This window comes from Monodelphis domestica, chromosome 5 (genome assembly GCF_027887165.1).
Source record: "Monodelphis domestica isolate mMonDom1 chromosome 5, mMonDom1.pri, whole genome shotgun sequence".
NCBI classification, from domain to species: Eukaryota; Metazoa; Chordata; class Mammalia; order Didelphimorphia; family Didelphidae; genus Monodelphis; species Monodelphis domestica.
Window position 1 is genome coordinate 46,538,388 of NC_077231.1, and position 20,396 is coordinate 46,558,783.

The 20,396-nt window shown below is 40.1% G+C and overlaps 1 protein-coding gene across 1 annotated transcript in view; it reads left to right on the forward strand.

The window, feature by feature from the left end:
• MYRFL (myelin regulatory factor like) overlaps positions 1-20,396 on the forward strand; it is a 130,073-nt gene that overhangs the window by 62,831 nt on the left and 46,846 nt on the right. The window contains exons 10-15 of the mRNA XM_056798457.1: positions 9,154-9,317; positions 10,265-10,328; positions 17,012-17,097; positions 19,055-19,126; positions 19,208-19,260; positions 19,374-19,556. Coding sequence (XP_056654435.1) covers positions 9,154-9,317; positions 10,265-10,328; positions 17,012-17,097; positions 19,055-19,126; positions 19,208-19,260; positions 19,374-19,556 — 622 coding nt within the window. The remainder of the gene's footprint in view (positions 1-9,153; positions 9,318-10,264; positions 10,329-17,011; positions 17,098-19,054; positions 19,127-19,207; positions 19,261-19,373; positions 19,557-20,396) is intronic.

A 20,396-nucleotide genomic window follows, 5' to 3' on the forward strand; every position in this document is an offset into this window, starting at 1 on the left:
ATTCCTAATACGTAGTTACAGTGCTTGGCACTGTACTGATAAATGATCATAAATGCCTAAAAATGTTTTTCCACTCATTCATTCATTCATTCATTCAACCAATTATGGTGGGCAATGTTTCTTCACTAAGAGAGACCCTTTCTGACTGAAGAAGATTGTATTTTATAATAATAACTATTTATGATGATAATTTATTATTTTATTAATAAGTCCAGTGCCATGTTTACCTGTCTGTCCTCCTGTAGTTCAGGAAACATCAGAATAGTCTATGGATGTATCAGAGTATGGGATGAAAGCAGAAAACAACTCCTGAGTTATGTCTTTGGGTAGATTATGATGTCCAGGGGCAGAAGTCTGGATGTTCCAAGATTCTTAATAGGCATCCATACATCCGTAAAGAACTTGGAAGATACTGCTTCATAATTTTCCTTGGCATCCTCAAAATCAATTCCTTAGTGATAGATCAGGAAGGCAATAAAACTTCTCCTTTATTTCCTCTTTGATAGGGACACTTTGGTTTATTAGCAGGTGAGTTATTTTTTACCTTGCATCTACCCAGAGGCACAGACAAGTCAGTGTTGGAGAAAGTGTTGCTGACAACAGGCTCATCTCCCTGCTGAAATATAGACAAGTAATCAGCCTCTACCTTAGTTCAGGCCCTCATCAGTTCTTGCCTGGACCATTACAATAGCCTCCTGATAGGTTTCCTTGGGTCCATTCTTTCCTATATCTGCAGTCCATCCTCCACACAGATGTTCAACTGATATTCCTAAAAGAGAGATGTGACAATGTCATCCTCTACTCAGAAATCATCAGGGATCTTCTATTGCCTTCAGGATAAAAGAAAAAAAATTTCTCAGACTGGCTCAGAAGTCCCTCTATAATTGTCCCCTCTACTTTTTCAGTCTTTTTTGCATATTGTCTCTTCACACATTTCCCCAGACTGGTCAAATTGCCTGCTAGGTGTTTTGAACAAATGCAAAATTCTATCTACTATCTTTATGTTTTTGAATAGGCTGTACAATGCATTCCCTCCTTCCTTTCCTCAGGTTTATATGTAAATTACAAATGAACAATCTCTCTCTCTCTCTCTCTCTCTCTCTCTCTCTCTCTCTCTCTCTCTCTCTCTCTCTCTCTCTCTCTCTCTCTCCTCCCTCCCAACTTACCTCTGTCTCCTTTCTCCCTCTTTTTCTCCCATCTCTTTTCCTCCTCTTTTCCCTCCTCTCTCCCCCTCCTCTCCTCCTTCCTTTTCTCTTTCTTCTCTTCCACCCAACTACTCTTTCTTCTTCTTTCTCTCTTTTCCCTCTTTTTCTCTCTACCTCCTCCTTTCCCTGTCTCTCCCTTCTTTCTCTCTGTCTCTCTCTTTTCCTCTCTTTCTCTTCTCTCTTCAGTCTTTCAGATCATATTAATATATATGTGTGTACATATATACATATACATACATATATAAATCTGGACCATTGATTTCATTGTCATGGAGATACCCCCAGTGGGAAAACTCCTTCTACTCATTTAAATCAGCAACTCATCATCTGCAGTGTATTCCTGCCATTCTCCCCTTTCCCTTATAGTTATAAGAGAATTGCTGATCTGTCTTGGGGAATGCTTTTTTTTCTATGCCAGGAGTTCTCCACTCTAATGAAATCAGATAAATTTTCTTGCCTGATGCTTTTTCTGCTCTTCCTTCCTCACCTGAGTTGTTAGTGCCTCATCTCCCTCAGATAATGTTTATTACTTTGCATTAAAAAAAAATCTAGACCTAGGATTTAATTGGAGTGGGAGAACTCACTCCACTAGTGCAAATCAGCACTCACAAATAACTTCAAATCCTAGAAAACTGCTCAGGGGTACTTAGAAGTCATATAATTTGTCCATGATCATAGAGATTGTATTTGTCAAAGATAGGATTTGAACTTGTCTCTCTATCCACTGTGCCTTGTTGCCTCTCATTTTTTTTGGCATGTTCTTTTTGTTTATGTAATTCTACAGGGGGTAACTCCTCTAAGAGAATGAGTGAGGATTCTTATCTTTGGCTTTGTAGCCCATCACCTAGCACACTGCCTGACATATAGTAGGCACTTAATTAATGGTTGTTGAATTTGAATAGCCTCTGAGGCCTCGTCTGGTTCTAAATGTGAAATCATAGGAAATTGAATTTAAACTGGAGGGCTTGCTGTTTACAGTGACACCCAAGGTCACACAAGCCTCCCAGGGTTCAATGTTCCTGATCAATAAAACAGTCAAGTCAATAAAGATGGTGTAGGAAGTCTTTATGGTTGTCTAATAGTCAATTGCTACCATCCTTCAAAATTCCTCTTTCCTTGGAGATAACTAGTAATAATGAGTCTTTCTTTCTTTCTTTCTTTCTTTCTTTCTTTCTTTCTTTCTTTCTTTCTTTCTTTCTTTCTTTCTTTCTTTCTTTCTTTCTTTCTTTCTTTCTTTCTTTCTTTCTTTCTTTCTTTCTTTCTTCTTTCTTTCTTCTTCCTTCCTTCCTTCCTTCCTTCCTTCCGTCCTTCCTTCCTTCCTTCCTTCCTTCCTTCCTTCCTTCCTTCCTTCCTCCTCCTCCTCCTCCCTCCTCCCTCCCTTCCTTCCTTCTTCCTTCCTTCCTTCCTTCCTTCCTTCCTTCCTTCCTTCCTTCTTCCTTCCTTCCTTCCTTCCTTCCTTCCTTCCTTCCTTCTTCCTTCCTTCCTTCCTTCCTTCCTTCCTTCCTCCTCCTCCTCCTCCCTCCTCCCTCCTCCTCCTTCCTTCCTTCCTTCCTTCTTCCTTCCTTCCTTCCTTCCTTCCTTCCTTCCTTCCTTCCTTCCTTCCTTCCTTCCTTCCTTCCTTCTTCTTCTTCCTTTCTTCTTCTTCTTTCTTTCTTTCTTTCTTTCTTTCTTTCTTTCTTTCTTTCTTCTTTCTTTCTTTCTTTCTTTCTTTCTTTCTTTCTTCTTCTTCTTTCTTCTTCTTTCTTTCTTTCTTTCTTCTTCTTTCTTTCTTTCTTTCTTTCTTTCTTCTTTCTTTCTTTCTTTCTTTCTTCTTTCTTTCTTCTTTCTTTCTCTCTCTCTCTCTTTCTTTTTCTTTCTTTTTTCCTCAGTTCCTTTTTTTTTCATTTGCTCATTCATTCATTCCTTCCTTCCCCTTTCATCTTAGAATCAATACTGTGTATTGGTTCCAAGGTAGTGTAGTAAGGGATTTTGCAAGCTGACAGCAAGAAGATCCTGCAAACCAACATTCCATACACAACTCTGAGAGCTGGGGAACTGAACATACAGGCAGTTTTTCTGAGAGTGGTTGGTGGACTCTGGAAGAGGGAGAGGCTGCTGCTTTTCTCTAGAAGTCAAGAGAGCCCAGAAGGTTTTTATCTGGTATTTGGGGTAGACCCAGAGAGCCAATGATTCTCTCTTCTTTGGCTTTCTTGATATTCTGCCTGTTCCTGCCTGCTGTTGCTGCCAGTACTGCTGCTGTCAAGTATATTTCAACAGAGCTTTTACTGGGACTACTGCTTGAATCAAAGAGGACTCCTGGTTGTGAGATTCTTTGGCCCTTTGTCCCTATTCCTATCAAAACCCCTAACCTTAATTACTACTTTAAGAAGTTAGTTTAGAATAATTATATAAATTAAAAGGGTTTTAATCTCTGTTTGGGTTAAGAGTTAGTTATTCCCTAATTCCCCTTTCCACTTCCTCCCTTTAGCTAAATAAGCTTGTTATTTTATATATATATATAGTTAGTTTTGAACCCTTCTTTTAACCCACCCATTACAACAGAAGAGTAGTAAGGACTAGGCAATGGAAATTAAGTGACTTGTCAAAGGTCACACAGTTGGGAAGTGTCTGAGGTCAGATTTGAATTCAAATCTTCTAGACTCCAGGCTCTCAGCATGCTATCTGTTGCTTCTTGTGCAGAAAATCCCCCACTAAGCTAGATCAATAATCTATCTGCAACAGTCCCAGGGGACTATCTGGAAAATTAAGATATTAAGTGACTTGCACGTGTTCACACAGCTAGGTAGGATTTGAATCCAGGTCTTCCTGGCTCCTTGGCCAGGTCTCTATTCAATCAGATGAGTTCAAATCAAATGCATTTTCCCCATGGGAACAATATTATGGATTCATTCTTGTCTGTGGGATTCCTGCCCACTTTTTATATCTAAATGACTATAAACATTTTCAATTATTCAGTCAACACATGATAGGCATCCAAAATTGGTTGAGTGAATGAGCTATTAAGGATATAGCTATCCACTGTATAATATAAAGCCCTATTAAGTACATACAAAAGATTTAATAGGGCACTATAATAATCCAACACAGATATTGCTATTTCCTATGGCAAGCAGTGTGGTGGAGAGGGATGAGCACTGGATTTGGTGTCCAAGGGCTTCCAGTGACATCCCAGCTCTGCTCTATTGAACCTTCATGAAATTGAGCAAATCCCTTCATCTCTCCAGGACCCGGCTTTCTGCTCTCTGGAGGGAAGGTGTTGGGCTAGATGCCCTCAGAGGTCTCTTCCAGCACCCACATCCCTGCGACCTCTGACAAAAGAGTGTCCTTCACTCACACCTTTCCCAACCCTCCTAAACACTAGCTTCTTCCCTCTGTTAATTATTTCCTATTTATCCTTTCTATAGCTTTCTGTATTTATTTCTTTGGATGTCCCCCCCCCTCAACCTCCGCCCCACTCCTCTTGGATTTACAAACTCCTTGAAGGCAGGGATTTGTCTTTTGCTTCTTTTTTACCCAGCACTTAGCACAATGCCTGGCACATGTCATTCAGTCATTTTTCAGTTGTGTCTGACTCTTCTTGACCCCATTTGGGGTTTTCTGGGCAAAGATACTGTCATTTTTTTCTCTACATGCTTTTGTCTGGTAATCAGAGATTACGTGACTTGCCCAGGGTCAAGCAGCTAGGAAGTTATCTGAGGCTGAGTCGTAATTGAGCTGTTTTTCTGTTTGTGTCTGACTCTTTATGACCCAATTTGGGGTTTTCTTGGCACAGATAGTGGAGAGGTTTGCCATTTCCTTCTCCAGCTCATTTTACAGATGAGGAAACCAAGGCAAACAGTATTAAGTAACTTGTCCAGGGTCACACAGCTAGTGTCTGAGACAAGAGTTGAGCTCAGGAAGATGAGATTCCAGATCTGGTACCTGTCCACTGCACCATCTAGTTGTCTGCCTGGCACATACTAAGCACTTAATAAATGCTTATTGATTGAATTAAGTGCTAGTCCAAGGGCTTCTTGAAATATGTTCCTGATCCTGAGCTGCAGAAAGTCTTGTTTTATGACTGGGGAGCAAAGACTCTAGATACTAAAAGGTCCTATCAAACTAGAAAGACTTGGAGTACTCTCTCAATACTGGATGATACATGGATACATGGCTGATTAGTCTAGCTAAGTTCAAAGGAACAAAAAAGTAGGCCACCAGGTCATGAATTTATTCACTATGGTCACTCATGAAACTTTCTACTAAGTAGATGCAATCTGTATTGGTGGTCCACTTGGACCTCAAGGTTCACCTCAAGCTCCAACTTTGACATGAGGTCTTTCTTGATCCTTTGAACTGCTAGTAGTGCCTCTTTACCTCCAGAAATTATCTTTACTTTCTGGAAGACTCATCTTCTGGACTGTGAACATCAGCTACTTCCTAGCTATGTTCCCCTGGGCAAGTCCCTTAACCCTATTTGCTTCAGTTTCCTCATCCATAAAATGATCTGGAGAAGGAATTGGCAGACCACTCCAGTATCTTTGTCAAGAAAACGCCAAATTGGGTCATGAAGAGTAGGTCATGACTGAACATGACAACAATAAAAAAACTTTGCATGTACTAATTATCTCTATATCTGATGTTCTTTCCAGTAAGAAGGAGTAGGAAAAGGAAGGTAAAGAGGGAAGGACAGCTGCACTTATTGGGGGGCACTCTACCAGTCCCCAGGAAAATTCCTCATCAGGAAATTCATCATCCTGTGTGGTTGTGTCAGCTTTAATGTTCACTCTTTATCAGTAGTCCCAGGGCTCTCTGCCCATCTGATTGTAGGGCTACCAGGAGCAAAGAACTCTTTCCAAGTCTCTATTTAAAGAAGGCTCTCAGATCAGCCTCTGCTCATTTACCCACCAAGATGTCCTCCTTGGACTAGCCTCCATAAAGCCTTCCCCTACCTTCTTTCTCGGCCCCTTCTCCTTTTCCAACCCTTCTTTGTATATCAATATGTATACCATTAGACTGTAACCTTTTTGAGGGCAGAGACTGTCTTTCTTTTTTCATATTTCTGTCCCCAGTGCTTAGCACAGTGCCTGGCATACAGTAAGTGTTTAAAAAATGTTCATTGATTGACTGATTGACTGAAATGAGGGCATGGATTGTTTTACTTGTCTTTGTAACTTCCAATTCCAAGAACAATGCCTGGAGCATAGTAGGTACTTATTAAATATTTATTGATCATTTGTAGTACTTTAAGGCTTACATATGTTTCCCTCATAGTAAATGGTCAAAGCAGGTTACCAACCTTTTATGAATGAGGAAATTAATGCCCTTGGTCAAGGGAATACAGCTAGAAACTTTTGGAATATCGGCTTCCTGCCTCCCAATCCAAGGTACCCTTGCCACTACACTATGCTGCCCCTTCGAGTACCATATTGTATTGACCAAAGTTCTCAACTTAACTTCTTTGTTATTCATCTCTTATTTTTCCTGAAGCTAATCAGAGGGTAAGGGAGCACCATCGGTCAGCCAGTCAATAAAAATTTATTGGGTTCTCTATGTGCCAAGGATCATGCTAAGTGTTGGGGCAGAAATATGGTCTCTTCTGTCAAGGACCTCATAATCTAATGAGTTAGACATCATACACATACATGTGTTTACAAATTACCTCAAATATCTGGGAGATAATCTTAGAGGGGAGTTACTGGCAGTGGAAAGCACTGGGAAAGGTCTCCTGCAGAAGATGGAAGTGTGGGAGAAGGGAGGGAAATGAGCATTAATATAAACTTTACTATGTGCTGTTTGTTTTATACATATTACCTCATTTGCTCCTTACAGCTCTTATTATCACTATTTTATATCTGAGGAAACTGAGGCAGAGGTTAAGTGGCCATAGGACATATCTGAATTTGAACTTAGGTCTCCTGATTCTAGACCTATTTTTCCAATCATTGAGAGTAATTTTGAATGTCAGGGAGGCCAGAAAGGAGAACATTTCAAGGGTCAGGGATGACCAATGAAACTAGTAGGGGGAAGGAAGATGGCATAGCCTGGGTAAGGAGCAGAAAGGAGCCCAGCATCATTGGATCACAGATTATGTGGAAGAGAATATAATGTAAGAAGATTGGAAAGAGGGATAGCTAGGTGGCTAAGTGGGTAGAGCACCAGGACTTAAATTCAAATCTGGCTTCAGATATTTCCTAACTGTATAACCTTGGGCAAATTAGTTAACCACAATTGCCTAGCCCTCACTAATCTGCCTTGGTTGATTCTAAAGAAGGTAAGGATTAAATAAACAAACATAAAAAAAGAGGACTGGAAAAAGAGGAAGGGGCTAGGTTAGGAAGAGCTTTAGGATACCCATCAAAGGATTTTTAATCTAATCAGACTCATGGAAATCAGACAGGCAACTTCAGGCAGATTTTGCCAAATATTACTGATGAGACTTTGAGCCATTTAATTTATTATTATTATTATGAAATCAATCCCTGATTATCTGCTTTTCTGGTTTCTATTTCTTGTTGTACATTTCCCTGTCATGAAGATAAGCCACCTAGAGATAAAGTTGCCAGTTTGCAATTCTGCCTTGGAAAACAGCAAGTTCTGCTTTCTTGAGCTTCTTCTTTTTTTTATCTGCTTTTTAAATGCATGAAGCTGCCTTTCTCTACACTTATTCTCCCCCAACCTTCTAGAGCCCTAGCTGTTTATGCTTTGGAAGTGCCAGAGAAAGCTCGGAGCTTTGACTCTAATAGTGGCTAAACTCAAAGACCCTAAATTCCCCTCATCAAAAGTCCTTCGCTCTCTCAGATCCTGGTCTTGCATTTTAGGAGACTGAAGCCTATTCCTTCTCTCAGCCATTTTAAAGGATTAAATCTGAGGGGTGACCATAACATAATGAAACTGGCTTTAAAACAAATATATGAGAACTTTTACACTTCATCCCCTTCAAAGCAATCACTATTCACTTTTCTCCATCAATAGGACCATTAATCAAAACCATCTGGTGAAGTTTCTAGAGAGAGTTGAGGTTTTCTTGGCAAAGATTCTGGAATGGCTTGCTATTTCCTTCTCCAGCTCATTTGACAGATGAGGAAACTGAGGCAAATTGGGTTAAGTGGTTTGTCCAGGGTCACAGGAGTGGTTTGTCATTTCCTTCTCCAGGTCATTTGACAGATGAGGAAACTGAGGCAAACGGGGTTAAGTGATTTGTCTAGGGTCACACAGTTAGGAAGGATCTGAGGTCAAATTTGAACTCAGGTCTTCCTGACTCTAGGTCCAGTGCTCTGTTCCCTGAGCTACCCAGCTCTCCTTCCTGACTCCTTATAAAAGGAAGTGCTCAATCACCTTTGTGTACGAGTAATTTAAGCGCATAGTCTTCAGGCTAGGTGGGAGATAAGGTAGACTGACCTTTCTGCTTCATACGTCTTCCCCTCCTCCAGACAGCCCAATGCATATGTTGTCAAGGACATCCGAAGTCTAATTTTTGCAAGGCTTTAATGGAGAAAGTACAAATCAACATTCAGAAACTTCTACTTTTTTTTTTTTTAAATAAGTTTCAAACAGACTCTCAGGCCAAGTCAAGAGAAATATTAGAATTCGAACCTTGCCGCGGATGCCCTTCAGCTCCATTGCCACATTGGGGGCTCCAAGGGCGGATGGATTTTCGTTTTACTGCAAACGGAATCTAAGCTGTTTTACGGCCCGGCTGGCGGGCGATCAGTGTAGAACGCTTTCATGTTGCGTCCTCACCCCCACCCCCAGGGTGTTCTGAGTGACCTCGGACATGCCGGGGTGCAGGCGTTTTCGATCCAGATTTAGTCCCCTGGCTTTGGATGGGGATGTCCTCTTTTTGCGCTGGGAGCCGGGCTGTCCTTCCCCGGGAGTTCCCGTTATTGGTGAAATCCCAGCCCTCCTCTTCCCGGGTAATTCCTTTCGGAATGTCTCGTTGTTTCTATCTCCCCCCCCTCCCCCCCAGGACCAGATCTTCCTGGAGAACGTGGGTGCCGTGAAGCAGCTCTGTAAGCTAACCAATAACCTCGAGGAAAGGATCGAAGAGCTGGAGATCTGGAGCAAGAAGCTGGCCAGGCTAAAGCGTCTTAGTAGCCTGAAGTCCACAGGCAGTGGAGGGAGCTCACTCAGGTATTCTAGGGCTGGGGACGCAAGAGCTAGCCTTGGTGCTCATAGCCGGTGGGAAGAAGGGCTGTTTGATGGAGAAGAGTAGAAAGGTAAAGTGGATTTAGAGCACATAGGTGGCTCAGTGGATAGAGCCCTGGACCTGGAATCAGGAAGACTCATTTTCTTATTCCCTACATTATTATTTTTTAAAATTAAATCCTTTCCTTCCATCTTAGAATAAATATTGTGTATTGGTTCCAAGGCAGAAGAGCAGCAGGGGCTAGGCAATGGGGGGTAAGTGACTTGCTCAAGGTCACACAGCTAGGAAGTGTCTGAGGTCAGATCTGAACCCAGGTCCTCTCTACTTCAGGCTTGGTATTTTATCCACAGTACTACCTAGCTACCCCTCTCCTGACTTTTCTAAATTGATTTAAAGTCTGTCCCTAAGTCTAGAGTAATTCTTAGGTGAACACTAAGAGACAAACTGGCTATTGGACCTAGAGTCAGAAAAATTTGGGTATCAATCCTGTCTTAGCTGCTTACTAGCTGGGTGATTCTGGGCCTCAGTTTCCCCATCTATAAAATGGAAATAATATCTCTTATCTCTCAAAATTCTTGAAAAGGTTAAACAACCTAAAGTAAAAACTATTTTATAAACCTTTAATAACTATGCCAAAGTCAGATACAGTTATTAATAACAACAATGCTAATACCTGGCATTTAGGACTTTAATCGTGTTTTTCCAAAGCACTTTAAAAATATGATCTCATTTGATCTTTACTAAAACCCTGGGAGGTAGGTGTTATCTCCATTTTACAGATGAAGAAACTGAGGCAGACAGAGGTTAAGCAACTTGCCCAAGGTTACTCAGCTAGTGCCTGAGGCTGGATTTGAACTCAAGTCTTTCTGATTTCAGGTTAAGGTTCTATCTACAGTCTGCAGTATTTGAATAATAGTCTTTTCCTTTTCAGCAAGTTCAGCCCAACTTTGAGTGCTTCTTCTGTAAGAAGAAGAGCCGCCACTAAAACCAACAAGGTAAGTAGAATTAAAGGTATAATGAATCTATGTGTTAATGTGTGTGCAGAAAATTGTTTCGGAGAACATTAAAATATGACATTTATTTGATTTCTGTTTTCTCCTCCTTTCCCTACTTGGACCCCTCTGAGAATGAGTTCAATTCTATACTATCTTCTACTCTCAAGTCTTTTGTTTCCTTATCCTATCACTAATCTTGCCCTTGCTAAACTCTAGCCTTGGATTATTCCCATCATTCTCTGCCTTCAAGTCAATTCATGTGCTGCCAAATAAAGCTGGAGAAAAGTAATAAAACTGTGCTGAATGGATTTATGTTATAGAATCTTAACAGGCCCTTACTTTGGCAAAGCAACCCCTAATCAATTCACTAGGGGTGTCTAGGTGGCATAGGAGATAGGGTACCAGGCCTGAGTCATAAAGACTTGAGTTCAAATTTGGCTTCAGATACTAGTTGGGTGACTCTGGGCAAGTCACTTAACCCTGTTTGCCTCAGTTCCCTCATCTATAAAATGAGCTGGAGAAGGAAGTGGAAACCAGTCTAGTATCTGCCAAGAAAACCCTAAATGGGGTCACAAAGAGTCAAACATGACTGGAAACAACTGAACAATAACAACCACCAATTCACTTACTATAAAGACTTTCTCAAACCTTTTAATTCATCCTCAAACCTCCCATGACTCCCTGTACTTCTATGTTCTCAGCTGAACACTTTGCTTCATATTGTTTCCCCAGAAGAAATTGAGTTCACTTTCTGAGAGCCGCTTATTTCCCCTTTCTCCTCAGATGAAACCCCTCAGATCCTTTCTGCCACTCTCTTCCTTCACTTCTGTCTTATATGAAGGCATCTCCTTAATAAGGCAAACCCTTTTACCTTAACCAGTAATACCATTCCAGCCCGTCTTTGCCAGCAGATTAGCCCCTCCATCATATCTATTCTTTCACTTATTTTCAATATCTCCTGTTCAACTGACCGCTTCCTTCCTGCCTACAAATGCCCAGAATCTGCCCCCTCACTCCCAGCCTCAAAAAACCTTCACTTGATCAGTAGTACACCCCTATTAGTCATCAGCCCATGCCTCTTCTGTCTTTTGTGGCTGAGAGGGTTATCTGTAATTGTTACTAAATGGTAGAGCCAATATGAACCCAAGTCTTTGGACTCCCAGGTCAGTCTTCCTTTGGTGATAGTAGGATGTTTTTCACCAAAAAAATCAGATTATGAGAAGATAGCAGATAGAAGTAAAAGATACTTGACTCTAGCCCAGGACAAGGAGAAAGACCAATTTAGAAACCATAATCATGGGCACAAAAATTAACAATTTCAATTTTTATCATTGAAGAATATCCATTAAGGAAGGACGTTATTTATGGAACTATATTAGGGATTATTCAAGAGTGAGACATCGTGATGTAACAGAACAAAGCACTCTCCTGTGAATCAGTTGTCCCTAGGTCTTCACACTATTGACAATATATTGGCCAGTTGTGTGAAAAGGGTATTTAGAGAAGACTTAAGGGTATCCTGGAACCAGCTTGTCCTGACTTTCAAGAGCTGATGATTAAATTTTCAGAGAGAGTATTTGTGTCTTGGAAATCAGCAAATGCTACAAATCAATCTTTAATTATTATTTTGTTGATTGTTTATTAATTATTGATTTTTGTTGATTATTGATTGCTTATTGCTGATTGATAGGCTTAAGAAAGTCATGGAGAAAATGTTAATAATCAAAGATTAAACTTCTAAAAGGGGTTATACATATTTTTTTTTCATGGAGAGCTGGTTATTAAATGCTTACCAGCATACCCCTGAGAGGAGTACAAAAAAACAAACATGCAAAGACCCCCAAACTCCTCAAAATGAGTTATATGATTTTGAAGGGAGAAGGTTGCTACCCACTAGGGTACCAGAGAAGGTTGCGTGGAGAAGGTCGCTTTCAAATTAGGTTTTAAGGAACAGGTAGAAATTAAATAAACAAAGAAGGAGGGAAGAAGGAAATTCTGGGTGTAGGGCACAGTATGAGCAAAGAAAGACACAGGTAGGAGACTGAAAAGCATGTTTGGATGGTAGAGAGTAGTATTGGAAAGCAGCATGTAGAAGACAATGAGATAAGTTTGGAAAGATGGGCTTTTCCCAAACTGTGAAGGGTCTAAGGATCTGAGTTCTATTTATTGAGCTAAATGGAACCACTGAAGACTTATGAGCTGAGAAATGACATAACCATAGTTTTGAATAAGAAAGAGTATTCTGTCAATATTACAAAGGATGGAATAGAGAGAATGAAGAGTAGAAGCTGGAAGACATAAGGAGACTACTGAAATTATCTAGAAGCCTGGGAATGAGAAGAAATGGTAAGACATGTTGCGGGACTTCTTTGGAACTGGTTATGGGAGGGGAGGTTGAGGCAAAAGACAAAGATAACATCAAAGTTTTGAATATGGGAAGAACAGTTGGGCCATTGGCAAAGACAAGGGAAAGCAAGGGAGGAACAAGTTTATTGGGAAAGATAAACTCAATTTGAAATTTGTTATTTGTCCTTTGTTTTGCAAAGAAGACCCATGACATACCTCCACATGTATTTGAATTGGATTTAAGTGAGGCAAAGGTGCACAAAGGAGTCATCCTCCCTCGGTATTCTGGAGTCATCAAAGTCCCATGGCAAGGCAAAAGTCAGGATGATTGGCTGTAGCCAAAATTCACAAGAGTTACAGGAAGGAAAGATGACTTCTAGTCAGGCTTGATCTCTCTTACAAGAAGGATTCATGGAAGAATCAGGATCTTGACGTATAAATAGCTTTTAGAGCTATCAGGGAAAGGCATTTCAGGTTGCAAGAATGACATGAACAAAGGTGAAGAGATAGGAGGGTATCAACATGTTCAGGGAATGACAATTAATTGTTGGACTGGAGTGCCAGGTATTTGTAGGGGAATGTTAGGAGGAGTTGGAAAGGTTGATTGGTTCCAGGAGACCTTGAGTGCCAGACTGTAAAGCCTGTACTTTATTCATTAGTTAACAGGTAACCAGTGAAGTTGTGCTTGGTATTTTTTTTTTTGGTAGGGAAATAACATGGTAGAACCTATATTTTAATAAGATGAATCTGAACTATGTGGAACAGATTGTAGAAGGAAGAGATTAGAGATAAGGAGAATACTTAAGAGGCTACTGCAATCATCTCAGTGAGATCCAACAAGACCCTGAACTAGGATGATAGTAGTGGCAATGGAAAGCAAGGAAGGGATGGTTGGCAATGAAAAGGGGATGAAATAATTGCCTTTGAGTAGTTATGGATAATGAGGAAAAGGAAGGAAGTAGTGTATTATTGAGGTTTTGAAACTGAGCATCTAAGGAGGATGGCCATTCACCAGATAGAAAAGTGAAATGAGCGCTGCCTCTACAGTCAGAGGATTTGGGTTCAGATTCAGCTTTTGATGCTTATGGTTTGTATGCTCTTAGAAAAATCACTTAAGTTTTCCAGGTCTCAGATTTGTCATTCGTTAACTCTGGGGGTTGGACTAGACGATTTCTAAGATCCCTTCTAGCTCCAGTTTTATTATCCTAAAAAATAAGGGAGGTAGGGATGAGGGAGTGATTTGGGATGGAAAGTGAAGAGTCTGGTTATAGATGTGTTCTAAGGAGTCCCATTCTAAGGTGTCATTGAAATATGAGAATTGAATTTAGGAATCCAAGGATTGGATATTTGACTCCATGAGCCTGGATGGCATCTTTGAAGGAGTCAGTTTCTTATGCGAGGGAACTGAGTGGAATTGAGTCAACTTGGTGCCCTTGGAAGGGACTGCTCATTCATCCATGTGGCAGGCTATTGATTTCTTAGGCTACTGATTTCTTAAGCCATTGATTTTTTATTCTTTGGTTCTGGTACCAGCCAGAGCCTGGCCTTTGTAAAGGGACCAATGGCAGGTGTTTAGTATTCACAAACTAGGTTGTGGAGGATCAAAGACCAGGCAGTTCTTATCCATTGGGACTCAGATGCCTGTCGACCACATTCTACTTATGTCTGACTCAATCATTCAGACCTAGCCCTGAGGTTTTCATACATTTTTGGACATAATTGTGTTAGTCATTATCTTACTTTTTAAATTCTCTTTGAATGAATGGCAACCCCTTAAGTCAGGAAACGAAGACAGAAGGAATTTCATCCTTGGCTCACTTTTGTTCCATTTCTCTCTCTCCTCTCACCACCTCCAATGCTAAGAGTATGATATCTCCCATGTCTTCCAGAGAAGATAAACATGTCACTCTCCCCTTCAATCACCCTGGCCTGGCCAAACCAGCTTTTCTGCTCTTTCTCATATATGACATCTTATCTCTCATTTGGATCCAGTTGCATAGACTTCTATTTTTCATTCCTGGAATGTACTTCCTCCTCATTGCTGTCTCTTAGAATTGACAAGTTCCTTCAAATCTTACTTCATATGATGCCTTCCAGATGGAATCTTTCCTGATTACCCCCACTAGCAGTGCTTCCCTCTCAAATAACTGCCTTGTCTTTTTTCTTTAAATACTTAAACATTCTCTCTTCCCCTAGACTAGGGAAGATCCTTAAGGCACGACCCCCTGCTCAGAGTCACACAATAAAAATGTCTTTTTTGTCATATCATTGCATCATTACCATATGGGCAAATGACAGTTTGCTTGTTTATACAAAGGTCAGAAACCCATTTAGCCATCCAATCTCCTGGATTTCTCACTGATTCAGAATTATTAATGGGGAATAAACTGGAGCAACTATTGGTACTGTGGCTAGAACAATAGGCATGGAATCAGGAAGACTTATCTTCATAAGTTCAAGCTAGCCTCAGACACTTACTAGCACTTTGTCCTTGGGCACATTACTTAACTCTGTTTGCCTCAGTTTCCTTATCTGTAAAATGAGTTGGAGAAGGAATTAGCAACCATGCCAATGTCTTTGCCAAGAAAGCCCCAATTAAGGTCCTGGAGAGTCAGAAAGTACTGAAAATGACTGAGCAACAAATGACAACAACAAAAACCAACCAACCAAAAAAAAATCCCCCCAAACCCAACAAACCATCTAGGCCCTCATGTAAATGGAATAAGAAGACATTTGTTTGATGGGAAATCCCACCATTAGAGACTATTTTCACTGGATCTTGAGGATATTTTGTTTTCCCAGAGTTCTCTATTTTAACCTGCTAAGCAGTAAACATTAAAGTGAATTCCCCGTGAGTTATTTGAGAGAATAAGAATTCAGAACACACATCACTGACCTTGGTTGGTCTAGGAAGACTCTGTGAGGTGTTGGGACTTGAGTATAAGCCTACCCAACACTTTTATTTCTCAGCAAATGACTTTGCCTCCTACTTTAAGGAGAAGGCTGAAACTATCCACCACAAATACCATAGTTTTCCTTCTACAATTCAAAATCTGTTCATGTCTTAACTCATTCTTTCCTCTTGTCTCAAAGAACGAGGTAGACTTCCTCCTTTCCAAAACTAACTCTACTTATTTCCTTGATTGCATAAATCCATTTCTTTTCATTTCCTACTGAGATTTGTCCTTCATCCATCTCTCTTCCCACCCACCCCTTCCTCTCATTGAATGGTTAATCTCTTACTCTCTACTGATTCCTTCTCCTCTGACTACAAATATACTAAAATCTTATGACTTGACTCTGCCACCTCCTTAAGCCTTCTCATCTCCATTCCCCTGTTAAATTTCTAGAAAGAATGCTCTATATTTGCTACCTCAACTTCCTTCCCACCATTCACTTTTTAACCTAATGAAATCATGTTTGAAACTGCTCTCTTCCAACTTACCATTCCTTCTTTTTTTAAACCCATACTTTCCACCTTAGACTAAATACCATGTTTTGGTTCTAAGGCAGAAGAACGGCAAGGGCTAGGCAATGGAGGTTAAGTGACTAGCACAAGGTCACACAGCCAGATTTAAACCCAAGACCTCTCATCTTCAGGCCTGGCTCTCCATTCACTTAGCTGTCCCTACACTTACTTGTTAATTCTTAAATCCAGTGACATTTTCTGTTTTTTTTCTTTCATGACCTTTTTGCATCATTTGATATTGTTGACTCTCCTTTTCTCCATAGTCTTCTTCCTTTGTTTCTAGAATTTGACTCTTCCTTTGTTCTCCTCCTCCCTTTCTGGCTACTCATCAGTCTCTTGATTCATCTATCACCTCTCCTCTTCTAAATGTAGTTGTCTACAAAAGCCCAATTCTTGGCCCCTTTCAAATCTCAACTTAAGTCTCTGAGTTGGAAATCTCATTCATTCCCATGGCTTCAATAAATGCCTATATATAAACTAATTAGTCAATATGAATTTAGGAAGCACCTACTATGTGTTAGGCACTTTGCTAAGTACTAGAGATTACCCCCCCCTAAAAAAACCTCCCAAACAAATTCAAAGGCAAAAAAGACAGTCCCTGTCCCCAAGGAATGTACAATCTAATGGATTGAGCCTTGGAATCAATCCTTTGGATTCATATCAATCAACCAATTAGCCAACATTTATGAAGTATTTCCTATATGGCTGGCACTGTGCTAAGGACCAAGGGGACAAACATAAAAAGCAAAAGCAGACCCTGCCTTCGAGAGCTTACATTCTAATAGGAAGGATGATATGTCTAAATTGCATTCTTCTACAAGTTCCTGTTGCTAAGAATTTTCTTCCTTAAACACATTTTTTTTTGTAGCTTTATTTTTCGGGGAATAAACAAGCCTGTCCTAACTGGATTTTCCAGCTCTTAGTTATTACTCTGATTGCTGTGATGGCATTTTGGTAAGAAAAATCCCTCTATATTCTTGATTATTCATTCCCATCCCACCCCTTCTCCTTTCACACAGAAACTGCTTGAGCGGGAGTTTGATTTTCCACATTCTCTGGATAGTTTTATAGGGTAGGTGGGAGAATTCCCTGGAGGCATATTTTGAAGGAACAAAAACAGTGCTTCAGCCTGCAAATGTGGTGTTTCAGGTTTTCTCAAACACATGTAGTTTATTAAGAACAAATCTATGAATACCTACAATATGGCCAACACTGTGCAAGGTCCTGAGAACTCAAATGTATGTGCATGATTACACTTATAGAAAATTTCTAAAAATTGTACATAATAACAAAAGTATTGTATGATGATCAGCCATGAAAGACTTGGCTACTCTCATCAATACATTGGTCTGGGACAATTCTGAAAGATGTGACAGGGGATGCTATCCACCTCTACAGAAAGAACTGTTGGAGTCAGATGCAGATCAAAGCATGGTTTTAGTTGAGGGTTTTGGTTTTGTATGAGTGTGCTTTTACAAGGACCAATATGGAAGTGGGTTTTGCATGATAACAAAAATAAAATAAAAATAAATAAACACAAAATTGTCCCCAGAACTTGGTGGCCATGTCTTGTACAGTCGTAAGGACACAATTTCCATTAATTTCATTCTTTCAGTTTAGTTCTGTCTGATTTCGTTTAGTTGATTATTTAAGAGAGCACAAGGTAAAGGAGAAAAGGCAGTGTTTAGTTTCAAAATAATAATAAACTGCCTTGTATTTTTGGTATTGTTAGTAGTGATCACTTGCCTTGTTTGCCTTGTCTAAAGATGACTTGTGTACAAGTCAAGTACCATAAGATGCATCCTTCAGGGAAAGGAAGAGGGTGGGCATGTAGCCTACTTGAGGATAACAAGTAGACAACATGAGTCGGTATTCATAAGACTTAACAAAAAATAGGAGGGAATAGATAAGACTTGGCCAGAATAAGAAAGCATGGTTTGGAAGTGAGAGAATTCATTCAGTTGTTAAATTCTGTCTGACACTTAAGAGCCCTTTTTGGGATTTTTTTGAGCAAAAATCCTGGAATAGTTTGCCATTTCCTTCTCTAGCTCATTTTTCATAAGAGGAAACAGAGGCAAATATGGTTAAATGACTTACCCAGGGTCACATAAACTCAGTAAGATGAGTCTTCCTGACTCCATGCCCAGCACTCTATCCACATTACCACTGCCCCATGAGAGGCTACCCAGACTCATTTAAAGAAGTATTGATCATTAAATACCATCTAGGTAGTAGGCATCATGTTAGGTATTGGAAATGCAAACACACACAAAAAATAGTCCTTACCCTCAAGGAGTTTATATTCTACTGGGAGAAAAGAATGTGTACAAATATATACACATAAATGTATGGATTGCACATATAAAGTAATTTGGGGAGGCAAAATTTCAGTATGAAAGTTAACATCATACAGTAGAGTATGCTGGTTTTGAAGTCAGAGTAATGTGGGCTCAAATCTCAGCTTTGCCCCTAATCTATCATTTCTGGTCCTCAGTTTCTGCTGCTGTAAAAATGAGGGGATTAGATTGTCCCAACTCTAAATCTATGATACTATGAACTAATCATTATTCCTGTAAAATACATATTATATTGTTTCCATGGTTGTTTGAAAGATGGAAAGTGATAACAGAATCTTAGCCATTTTGGCACCCTGAGGGAAATTTTCATTTGCTCTATCCTAGTTATAGCTCTGGTCAGAAAATTTGTCAGAGGAAGCAACCTCCATGTACTCCATGCCACAATATCATGGCATCTGGGACCAATACCCATCACCTCTTCTGTGGATGTTCAGAAACGAAAGCCTTATGACTGTGACCCTTTATATAATTCATCATTAGCAAACTGTAGAAGTATGACATGCCCTGGGTCAAATTGCTAAATAACTCTTCTTTTTTTCCTCCTTTGCCCCCAGTGCCTTGACGATAGTCTCTCTTTACATACTTAGTTTACGAGATCGAGATCGGAACCAAAATCTTACTCCTGGGTAAGGAATTCCATTCTTGTTTCTCTTGGAGGATCCATTGACTCATTAGCTTTCCCCATTAACCATTGGGTTCTCTTTTAGCAATGTGACAAGCCCTCTGATGCCAGTCCTCCCTCCATGTACCACTTCAGCAGGTATTGTATTTACTCTATTTTTTTGTCTTGGACTTTATTGGGTACAATCCAAACAACTTTTCTGATAATCTTTGTGTCTTTCCTTCCCTCATCCTCCATTACCTCTCTTGCAGCACCAAATACTTCTCTCCCAGCTACAAAACCCTCCTTCATGGGTCTCGAAATCACTTTCTGTGAGATATTGCCTTGCTTTAATACTTACTGCTGTCCTGTGAATGAAGCCAAAGGACTTCTAAGAAGTTCTATGGGAAAGAAGATTAAGGAAAATAGGAACACTGATCAATGGCGACCTCCAGGTAAGGAGAATCCTATGAAGGAGGTTTCTCATATCAGTTTTGTCAATCTTGCCAATTACCATAGGTTGGGTGGTTGATGATTCCAGAGCCAGCCTGATGTCCCTAATATGTCAAGATTTTAGGGAAAAAATGCATAAGAACTTTCCTCTCAACTCCATCTTTCAAATCTGTGATTATTTTAGGGTCTCTTTTGTCAGGAAGATAGAGAAGTAAAAAATACATAGGTGAGAGTCAGTTCAATATGGTGCCCTTTGGTGGAATATTTATTTTAGAAAAAAAAAAGAGTTCTTTCAAAGGGATCAAGTGAAAAGAATAAGCCCTTAATGGTAGAATTTGGAACATTAATGGCAAGGTAGATGGGGAGGTAGTTTGAGGGAAGCCTGGACCTTTCCCAGAAGCATCCCTGAAGTCATACCCTATATGGCCAGTCCCAATTAGGCACTAGTTAATTGGTTTTCAAAGAACAGAACATTTTTGTAGTTTAGAATTATTCTTATTAAGATTATTTAGGTGGCAGCTAGGTAGCTCAGTGGATTGAGAGCCAGGCCTAGAGAGGGAGGTCCTGGGTTCAAATCTAGCCTCAAATATTTAATAGCTGTGTGACCCTGGGCAAGTCACTTAACCTTCATTGCCTAGCCCTTACCACTCTTCTGCCTTAGAACCAATACACAACATTGATTCTAAGGCAGAAAATAAGGATTATTAAAAAAAGACTCTTTGGTCCCACTTCCTAGCAGTTATCAAGATTGTCAGTTTTATCACCTTTCTCTCTCTCACATCCAATCCCTTCTTTCTGCTGACATGATCATCACTAGTTCTGAGCACACATTTCCACTGTGT